General features: G+C 42.1%; 1 protein-coding gene across 1 annotated transcript; it reads right to left on the bottom strand.

Moving 5' to 3' along the window:
• Positions 1 to 2,725: 2,725 nt before the first annotated feature.
• On the bottom strand, positions 2,726 to 10,020 carry LOC117456940 (eosinophil peroxidase-like). Its single transcript, XM_034096808.2, has 13 exons — positions 9,980 to 10,020; positions 9,793 to 9,856; positions 9,617 to 9,704; positions 9,250 to 9,425; positions 8,498 to 8,630; positions 8,050 to 8,179; positions 7,757 to 7,963; positions 7,303 to 7,666; positions 5,631 to 5,791; positions 5,285 to 5,543; positions 4,915 to 5,085; positions 4,581 to 4,818; positions 2,726 to 4,299 (listed from the first exon to the last, which is right to left on the bottom strand). The coding sequence occupies exons 2-13, from the start codon at positions 9,854 to 9,856 to the stop codon at positions 4,083 to 4,085; spliced, it is 2,208 nt and encodes a 735-aa protein (XP_033952699.1). The 5' UTR covers positions 9,980 to 10,020; the 3' UTR covers positions 2,726 to 4,082.
• Between the last annotated feature and the right edge of the window lie 908 nt (positions 10,021 to 10,928).

The raw sequence follows: 10,928 nt of genomic DNA, 5'->3' as shown, positions 1-10,928 counted from the left end.
AATTCATGGTTTTTACTAACCGGTATCAGTATGTTGTTACTTCGGCATCATTTTGAAACGTGTATTACAATTAAATCACGGTCAAATATGTTCATCTTGTTGTAGTTGTAGCCCCCTTGCCAGCGATTCTCTCTCTAGTTTAGCATACTCAGCCCGACTCAGCCTGGTTGTTCCTGGCCCTAGAACCACGATTTTATGGGGCCAGAAAAACTGTGAATTAGGACCCGCTAGCCGGTACTAGGCCAAGTGGAAACGCAACCATAAACGGGCCCCGCATGGCTCGGCACTGTCTGTGTCATGGCGAATACAGTCGCTGGTTTATTTATGTCTGTAGGCCGTTGTTATGAGTGTGGAGTGAGCATATACAACGTTAGCTTAGCCTGGTCGACCCAATCTCCATTCAGAAAACAAGCATTCTAAAAGGTTTTTCGTCTGTCTGCAGACTTGTCAAAGCATTAATTCATGGTTTTTACTAACCGGTATCAGTATGTTGTTACGTCGGCATCATTTAGAAACAGAAACGTGTATTACAATTTAATCACGGTAAAATATGTTCATTTTGTTGTAGTTGTAGCTCCCGAGCCAGCGCGTCTTGTTTGAATGATGCGAGTAAACACAGCTGGCAGCCACGGTGAAACTCGAGCGACTAGAGAGCTGAGTCTGAATAATGCAACAGCAGAACCAAATCCTCCTCCGCACAGCAGCACACGCCCGGTGGAAGCAGGCCAAGCCCGAAGCGTGGATCCACTCCGTCTCTCCGCGACGACTCCGGGGTAAAAACCTCTGCAGTACAGCCGTACTCTACAGGTGGGAGCAGGCCTCCGCAGATCGCCTCTGCAATAATGAATTGCAGCCTCGCCTGCAATCTTGCTTCAGAGTGTAGGATCTCCCTGCTCTGATATTTGAAAACGGAATTGCAGTTTTATTGCTGATAGATTATCAGAACATTTCAAAGGGGACACAGTCACATTGGATATTAACCTATGGATTAACTACAGCATCGTTTTTATCGTTTTAATGCCATTGAAGACCAGTGTTGACCAGACAAAGACCTAGGTAAGCCATGTTAGCGTTTTAGGCTACCTAGCGCCACATGTTTTGATGTACGTTTTTGTTGATAACGTCGCGAGTTTGTATCTTTCAGTGTTGAGGAGGGCACCGTTAGATTCTGTGTCTTTACGATCATAAACGATGTGTTGGATGTGCAGCTAGGATAAGTAATAAGGGAGCTAGGAGTGCTTTTCGGTGCAGTAATAGGTTAGCATTTTTAGCTCGGGGCTAATTCAGAGGGTCACTATTAGCATTGTGTGTTGTTTTTTTTTTTTAAATGAAAAAAATCAGTTAAATGAGTTTTTCCCTGTTATATGGATATAAAATATTCATAGTTTATTAAATATTAAGGTTCCTTAGACGTTGTTTCCTGCAAATGACGTGATTTCGGACCCGGAACCGGGTCCGTGGGGCTTGAGAGGTTTTTAAGGAATGGGACTTATGGCATAAGTCAGTGCCTTGTGTACTTTTATGAAAGCAGAGTAAAGTGTGTATAAGGTATTGAGATTTCTGTATACTGTATGATAAGGTTATATGAACTGATTGCAATAAAGAAAATAAACAAAGCCAATCCAAGACATAACATTGACTCATGGTCATCTTGCACGAAAAACACTTTGGAAACAAAGAGATTATAAATTCTATGCAACCTCCAGTTTTTGGCCAATTTCAAAAGACATTTATGAACAAAATAACAACTTCTGCATGATTTTTCAACTGGTCACACTTGTGTTTGACAAAAGTTTGACGAGGTGTGCAGACCTACTTTCCATTAGTAGAAATACCGGGTTATTTTTTTGCTCAAGATTGAGATTCTTGTGATATGTTTTCTCCATGAAATTTGCATCTCTCCCTGCTGTGTGTATATGGGTTAGGGTTAGGGTTAGTTTGGTTTCATAAAGATAAAGCAACACTTTCTCAGAATAAAGCAAAACTACGCATTTAAGAGAAGAGACTTTCAGGGCTGCGTCCCCATTGGCTGCTCAGCTTTTGAGTGACAGCCCACTACACCACAGATCATACAGTGCAACTCATGCAGCAAACCCCGGAGTCCACTCGGCCACGTTAGTGTCGGTGTCTCCTGGGGAGTTTCATGAACATATCGGACTTCTCTTATGGATTGCAGTGCATTATACTTGTGTTGTGTAGTTTATACTTTATTCCAACTTTAAATATTTTGATACCTGAACACACTGCTGTTAATTAATTTCCCAATTCGGGATTGATAAAGTGTCTATCTATTTATTTTATAGATAAAAAAAACACATCTATGTATTTTCAAGTTAAAGGTGATACACAATATAAACTGTATACTATACTTTTTTCAAAAACATGTTACATTTCAAAAGCATATATTGCTATGTTTAGGACAAACAATTAAAGACTGCTTTAATTTTAAACAAATTCTACAATATAAAAGTGGCAGATTTGCTTTTTTAAACAGCAGACCTACAGTAGGCTGCATAGGAACATGCTCACATCTTACTATGTTGGTCTGAAGAGCTGAAGCATTCATACACAATGGATACAAACTGTGTTGTCTCATTCTATATCCTGTGAGAACATGATATATTTAGCATTAAAAACTCGACATACTGTTCCTGAGGAAGATCTGAATAATCAACATATTTGAATGGAATCTCTAACATGTCCATGTAGAATAAAGACAAAAGAGTGATTATACAAATTACATTTATTGAAATTTGAACCAGAAGAAGAAGTCTCAAAGAATGTTTTAAATAAAATGACATAAAACAAAAAAGTGGATAATAATCAAATCTTTTAAATGTATATGTAAAGACATTTGGTCAAATGAAATGACGCTGAGCAAGTGATAACAGCAACTTCTGTGAAATATGCAGATTTGCTGCCATTTGTAACTTTCTCCAAATGTGGAGATGACAGCTTTGTAAATACCGGAGTTAATAACTGGAACTTTTTACAGAGAGTGTGTTCCAAAAAAAGTGCACTTACTTCAGTCGAACACCAGTCAACATGCAGCTTGTCAAACAAGAGCTTAGCAGGAACAAAGAAGAGATGGAATGATGGAGCAACTGCGCTGTCATGTGTGTGGGCTGGTCCTAGTTTCATTTAGAGCAAAGGAGTGAGCAGAGGGTCGAGTTGTTCATTCTCGTTCTGTTTTCTGTGACTATCTTCCTCCTGAAGACCCTCTCAGACTTTCAGTTGCGTGCGATACTAAAGAGACACGTTACCATGGAAACCAAACAATGGTGTAGCTGTATTGAAGTCCGAGTGGAAACAGTAACATTTGGAACGTTATGTTAGAATGAAACAGGTCGTGACTCACAAATCAGATTTAGTCAGAAATCGGGAGAAATGCGGGATAAATAAGACCCGGGAGGAAACCGGGAGAGGGCGATGAAATCGGGAGTCTCCCGCGAAAATCGGGAGGGTTGGCAAGTATGACACACACACGCACTTCTGAAATGAATCCGGCGCCGCTGCTTCAAAGTAGTTTGAAATGAAATGAAAACAAACTGTAACGGACCCTGCCGTGTTATCATGATTACTATACACCTTGCATTCATAATTTCAGCGGGAGGGGGGGGGGGCGGCACTGTGGAAGAGCAGAGTTGCGAGTGAGAGGTGCCTGTCATCTTCCCTGTACAAGCTTCAAACATATTCAACAATATTTATCGTGTGATTTTGGCAATACAAGTTTCATATTCTGAAAGCCAAGACTTTGTTTATTTAAACACACATTTTACACAAATCCACTTTTATCTTGAAATGAGCCGTTGCGACTTCCGACTGATTTCGATAGAGCGGGTAACATATGAGCACAGCCCTCTGTGGATGTCAGCATGAGCAAGAGAAAGGTATCTGAGGAAAATCTTATTTTCCAAGAAAAGTGGGAGAAAGAAAATATTTTCACTGAATTCAGGGGCAAACCACAATGTTTAGTATGTTTGCAGACTTGAGCCGCCACTACTACTAATTTGTGTGTGTGTGTGTGTTCCAAGTGAATTTGCGGCCCCCTGGTGACCAGCACATAAATGATGTGGCCCCCATCACTGTCCACGTTTCCAATACGTGCTCCAGGCGGACAGGTTCAGGCGTTGGATGCTGGAGCAGTAGACGAGTTTGTTGCAATTTGAGATGACGGCGAAGGCGTCGCGGGGGACAGACGAGATGCCGGTGTTGTCGCAGATGATCCTGGACATGGTGGCGGTGGACAGAGCCGCTCTCTGAGCCAGGGAGAACACGCCCTGGTTCTCGTACCACAGCCTGATGATATCAAACAACAGACAGCAGATCATGTGTTTGTAAAGCAATTATTTTCATGATTGTGCATCTGACATTTGATATAAATATATAACACAATTTATTATGTCAGACACATTTTTTTTACATTTTAAAATCTAATGCTCAACATCGGCATGAATTTAAATACATGTACAATTTAACAGTTCATCCACAAAACAAAAGTACTGTAACCTGTGACGTGTAGATTGTTGGAAATCAGAACTAAATGTGATTCACATGTTACTATCTACACGGACGCTGACCTGTCCCCCTCGCGGATCCTCTGGAACTGTGTTGCGATGAGGCAGGCGAACAGAGGCCCCACGCGGGCGCCACGGAGCAACGGCTCCGCCACGCCTCCCATCCAGACGTCGATGTTGGCGGGGGTCCCGTAGAGATGCAGCAGGTTACGGGCCAGGTTGTCGTTTTTCAAAACCTGAGCGAGCTCTGTCTGGTTCTGTGGCTGAGACAGGCCACATATCTTGCGCCAGGCGTTGTAGCCTAGAGGAGAAAACATCGGATAAGCAAATAGTGGATGAGGACAATAAGAAAGAAAGAAACATCAGAGAAGGATGATATTCAAAGTGAGGGATGTACCAGGCACGCCGTGGTCACGCCCCCTCTGCATGTTGAGAGAACCGAGATCCAGAGCCATACGCTCCACAAACTGGAACAAGCGCTCCCTCAGAGCGTCCACCATCATGTGTTCCTGAGTGTTCAGCTTAGCAGGACGTCCAATCAGACCACGGAGCAGGGGGTCAATGCCCTCTGGAGATATTTAAATAGAAGTTAGTGTGACAGATTGACAGTTTGAGAAGCTGAAAACAGCATTCTCTACCATCACTGCATGAAAAGTACTTTAGCAGTAAATTGACTGTTATTTTTCTGTCCGTAGACACGTTTTTTGGTTGACTTATAGTTGCATTTCTATTTGATAAGTTACTCCACTGCTCTCTGTAAAACTCACCCTCGAAGACGACCCTCCAGGGGGTGACGAAGGCCTTGAACAAAGGCACGCTGGGAAAGCGGTAGTTCTCCCTGTAGTGTTCATCCAGACGGAATACGACTGGCTGGATGGCCAAGTGGGCGAAGCGGAAAGCTGCTGTAGCGAAGACGTTGGCGATGCTGGGGTTCACGTGAGCATTGTAGCCGGGGTAATGGCCAAGCTCTCTATGCATTATATCAGGACCCACAATGCGAGGCAGATAGTCCCTGAACACAAACAACTGGGAGAGACAGAGGTCGATTTTCAGTAAGACATGTTGTTGTCAGGATAGGAATATATCACCTGAGTGACCCTCAGGTTTTGCTACCTGTGCGTAAGCCCCCATGATTTTGCGGGCCTCCTGGTAGAGCGTCTCGCTGTCCCACTGCGGGTTTATTCTCTTCAGCTCCCGGGCCAGGCGGTTGTGCTCACGCATGAACAAAGTGTGAAGAGATGTGAGAGCAATGTTCTCGTCCACGCGGTGGTCACCTTACAGACAGAAATGTACCCATTAGATAGTTGATCAGAGGAGTTTATGTCCTTTGAAAACATTGGCTTTATAAATGATTCATCATGTCCTAATAGTTTCATACATAGGCATGAAGAGGTTAAAAAAGGGAACATTTGCTTATTTACCTCTACTATAAATTACTTTCTATTTTTCTTAGCTTAGTTATTACATCTTTAATGTAGTGAAAACAATATATGTTCTTTTTCTTTGATACTAGAAATTATTTAAATGCACACATGATGCATTGTTGTAGTGCATATTTGATTGTTTAAGTCTTCAAGATACTTATACAGTATATTTATATATACTTACTTATATGGACACTTCATTACAAGATAAGACACACCTCTGCATTACAATATAAGTATTGAAAAAAGGATTTATAAGACATTTATATCACCTTAATTAGTGCTGCGTACCTGGACTCACATTCAGGTTCAGGTCCGGACTTATAAGTCCGGACCTGAACCCATGGCTTGTGTCAAGTTGTGTGACTAAAGTGAACTTATTGTGAGCTAATTATCAATTGAAAATTAATTCATAATCAACTCAAATTCAAACTCGTCAGGTTTATTGTGCTCCCTTCCACTTGTGTCCACATTTCTCTACAAAGTACAAATGTAAAAAAAACACTTTTTGCCACTTAGTCTACAAATGACTTATGACAGCAACTACAGTGAACTACTACAAAGTTCAAACATTTATTTCATTTACCAAACTAAAGTAACCAAACAGTCCCTGAGCTGACTGAGCCTAAATCCCTAAAGCGTTGCTGAAAGGTAGAGTGTAGAGTAGACTATACGCATTACACTGTTACACACCTACTATACAGTATAGGCTACACTGTGAGTGTACTGTACAGTCAGAGTGTACTGTACTGTCTGTACACCATGTATTTTCTACAACTCTACATGTGTACATTATACAGTACATACTACATACATAGTGATGTACATACATACTGTTAGAAATTAAAATCAATGTTGATATGGCGTAATTTTGAATTAAATACACTATTTAATTTAAATCAATTTTATTCTGAAAAAACCGGAAGTTCACACTATTAATGTAATACTTTTATTCTGAAAATTCCTCACTTCCGGTTAGCATTAGCATGTGGCGAAATGCTACGTTTTCAAACCGTGAATCGAAGGTGAAATGACATGTGATGTTGTACACTGAGCACACTGGGTTTAGCACTCATTTATTGACGCTGAATAACGTTTATCAGGGAATGTTTAAATAACCACAGACACCAGAATATACGTAAGTGGTAGTTTTTTTGCGAGTCCAAGTACCGGTTCCCGACGTTCCGGTTTTAACCGGACTTGAACCGAAACTTTTTACAAGTCCAGTACCGGTTCGGCGTACCGGTACGCAGCACTAACCTTAATGTGGTTGTATATAGAAAAGTGTTAACTAAGCTATTATAGCTATTAAGCCATTAAAATGTCGCCTTTAGAGCCATTAGTGACAGGAAGAGGCTTACCTGCGATGAAACAGGGCACCTCTCTGGCGTTGGTGTCGTTGGTGACCCTCCTGCGAGTGGCGCACATATTCGCCTGCAGCGGGTGGAAGGGCAGCAGGTCACGTCTGTTGTCTTTGTACTCGGTGTTGACGCGCAGCAAACCGCCGTCACTGTCGGGATCTCGGAGAAACTTGGCGAGCTGCTGCTCTGAGCCGTATACCTGGCCCATATCCAGGAAGGCCGTCAGCGCGTTGATCTGCTCTCTCCTTTTAGGTTCCCCGCCAAAATTGAAGGCGGAGAATCCTGAACCGCAAACAGGGGCCGATCTGAACGTAGGGATGCAGCTGTTTCGGCCGGTGGGCAAGCGGGGGTCGCCGGGAGGAATCTGATTGTAGGAAAGAGTCCAAGAGTTATGGTGGGAAGATTTTAAGTGAAAACAACATGTATATATTTATTTTTGAGCATTCAAACCAACCGGGATGGGTATGCATGGCTCGGTTTTTTCACAGCTCTTGTCACAGTCGATGCCGTTGCTGAAGGAGCGGATGCTGGGGGAGAAGGGCGTGAAGGTGAGATCGTGGTCAGTCCATTGACCAAATATGGTCACCATGTGACTGTATTCTCGGTCGTTGACCACGTCTGCGTCTGTTGTGCTCAGGATGTTGTTGGACACCTGTCGCACCTGAAGGTGGAGGACAACTTGGTTTTAATTTAAATCTGCATTTACGTATATTAACCAAGGTGAGTGTTTGCGATTTGACGTCGTACCAGTGGGAGGAAGAAGTCGTTGAGTCTTCGAGTGCTGTCCCCGCCCTTCGGTTGAGAGATGGTGTCGTCATACTCAGCAGGAAGCCAGCGGGTGAAAGGGGTGTTGGAGGATCCGAGGCGCGGGTTTTTTCTAAAAGCAAACAGAAAACGGTCATGTTTGGAAACGCTGCTTGAGAAAGGTTTACACATCTCCTGTGGTGTTTGGCTCAAGATGTTTAGGTGTATTTCAAAAGAATTTCCTCTTAAAAATGTAAGCCACAATTGCTCTCATAGACCTTGCAAGTTTCCACTAAATCAACACAGATTGCTTTTTGGAATGAAAAATACAATTTATTTTTACATACATCGACAATGTATTTGTGTCCAATACGGTGTTTCAGAAGTCAAAATGCTTCTCAGATTAAAAAGTGCATTTTTTGGAAAACAAAAACATTTATGTTTCTCTTACAAGTTGTTGCAGACGCCTGTGGCTGTGCGAAACGTGTTGAGGTTTGGTGTTGTGCGGCACGTAGGAAAAGTGATTTGTCTTGCACATCCAGTTATTTGTGACAGCGTATTCAGGTCATCTTCAGAGAGCAAATCTGTACAAAATATATATTTAATAGAGTCACATGTCTGGTTCATAATTGCAGCCTTGAAATGCTCCGTGCCTATATTACAAAATGGTAAACCTCAGAAACCAGGAAGAGAAAACAATGTGATCTCTGTGTCCTCTGAAGCAACTGGAAACAGGACTCGGAGAGACACGAGGAGAGCTGGAGCTTTGACGGCAAACACTGACGGCCGGAGAATTGACGAGACAGGTGGTGCCAAACCAATTCTGAAGACCTCTTCTGCAGCTCTAGGTTTTAACTAGTTCAGAGTGTAATAATCAACATTCCTTATCAGCGAGACTAAACATTATGGACCCTGAATCTAACTAGAGCCGTCGTCCATAGAAGATAATGTGCGCCAAGGAACCTCCGTCCCTGAACAGTAAACTATCTCATGGCGGCTTGTGCTCGGTCACAGACTGGCAACAACAATGCGCCCAAGCTGCCCTTCCTTAAGAGATAGCAGCAATGCCCAAGGCCGTAGAACTATGTAATGGGGAAAAGAGACGGTAAAGAGAGAAAACAATGAACTGGGTCGAAGGTTGAATACCGAAGCAAATGATTCCCTGACAGAGGTGTTCTTTTTGTTTGGTGCCACATGTCTGACCTGTCACGTTGAGTGAGCGTTTGTGCACATGATGCACCCTCTCCTGTAGCAGGCGGAGGGTTTGTGCCATGTAGTCTGCAGATCTCACGGCTGAGCGCGTTTCACCGCGAGGCTGCTTCAGCAGGCGGATAGCATCGTGAGGAAGCACCACCTCTGTACGGACCCGTCTCAGACTCCTGGAGGAGAAAAAGTCACAAAATCAAACAATGAATTTAAATTGTGTAATGTTTGGGAGATTCCGTAACTTTTTCCATACATTTTTCTGAAATAATGCAATAAATGGCTTGCATGCAAATTAAAAACTCTTTAGTGTACATGATCGCAGAATTATATTAAAATATAAATGACTATTTTAACATGAACTCACTCTTCTCTTGAGTACTTGTAAGCATCGTCAACAATTTTCTTTGCCTCCTCAAAACAGGTTTGAAGAAGAGGACTGCCGAGTTGTTCCCCTGCGAAGAACACAGTCAAATATCGCAATAATTTGGAATTAGCCAGTAATGTTACACAAATGTAGACAGCGATTACGATGTAGCTTACCTGCTGGTTTGGAGTGAGTAGGAATCAGGCAGACGCCCAGCACAAGAAGGGCAGAGAGAAGCATCTAATAAAAAATAAGAACAAGTGAATACAAAAACTAAATCTAATGTGGTTGCCAAAAGCCATGTTTTAGCATAATGTTACACCAAAACATCAAAACATCCCAATAAAACACAAATGTTCTTACCTGTGTCTGTGAAGACTCCTGTGAAGATTTGAGTTGCTCTTGAAAATGTGGAGTGTATGATGCTGTCTCCTTCTTATACTCCGCGTGAGGCCTCGATGCCTCGCCCCCGCGCTGATTAAGTGAAGATAATGTCCGTAAAATGCAGTTCCTTCTCACTTCTCTCCGTGCTGCAGCAAACCCTCGACCCTAATCAGTTATTGTTTCTGGTCAACTTATGTGAAAACTGTAATGTTTAATAAGTAACTGCATTATATTATACTACCATTTACAGTATTTGAAGTGGGAAGGTAAGTAAGTAAACTGTTGAATACATTATTTTCATATTTTCATTGTTTTTAAAGCATTTTTATACCATATTAAAAAAAAAGGACATTCTGTGGGCACATTTTTTTTCTTTCAGATCCAGTCTTTTTTTTTTTTTAACTGGAGAAATATTTTGTATCCCACATATAAAAAAAATAATATTAGCAGCACTTTGACAGTTTTCTTTATATCGCTTGTTTGCTGATGTTACCATTTTGTGGCTGATGGCCCTCAGTGTCACTGCCAGGGAATAATTCCCCCTGCATGTCATCTTTCGCCCTCTGATGCAGATGCCCAGTCTTGGGCAGCATGCTATCTCCCTTAAGGAGGGGCTTCCCTCGCATTTTGTTGTTGTTACCATTATGACCGGGCAATTCTCGGTCAGAGATAGTTATTGTTATGGGCAGGGCCGGTTCTAGACATTTTGGTGCCCTAGGCTAGATTATGATTTGGTGCCCCCCCCCCCCTCCAAGGAATACACAATAGAATATATAAAGAATAAATGAAAAATCTCTACAAAAGACCAATACACTACAAACGTATTGACATTTTAAAGTAAAATGCTTCAATCTGGTGCACTTTGAGCAGAATTACTAGAGACTAGATCTAGGGGGTATAACTCTAAACACCCATATGAAAAAGATTG

This window comes from Pseudochaenichthys georgianus, chromosome 13, assembly GCF_902827115.2.
Source record: "Pseudochaenichthys georgianus chromosome 13, fPseGeo1.2, whole genome shotgun sequence".
In the NCBI taxonomy this organism is placed as follows: domain Eukaryota; kingdom Metazoa; phylum Chordata; class Actinopteri; order Perciformes; family Channichthyidae; genus Pseudochaenichthys; species Pseudochaenichthys georgianus.
The sequence above is the reverse complement of the archived record's forward strand: the minus strand, read 5'-3'. Positions and strand labels throughout refer to the sequence as shown.

Coding starts and splice junctions, on each gene's coding strand:
- LOC117456940 (XM_034096808.2), bottom strand. CDS start 9,856: ATGCTTCTCTCTGCCCTTCTTGTGCTGGGCGTCTGCCTGATTCCTACT. Junction 8,180..8,497: donor ACAGGCGTCTGCAACAACTT/GTAAGAGAAACA, acceptor GTTTGCTTTTAG/AAAAAACCCGCGCCTCGGAT. Junction 4,819..4,914: donor GCGTGACCACGGCGTGCCTG/GTACATCCCTCA, acceptor TTTCTCCTCTAG/GCTACAACGCCTGGCGCAAG.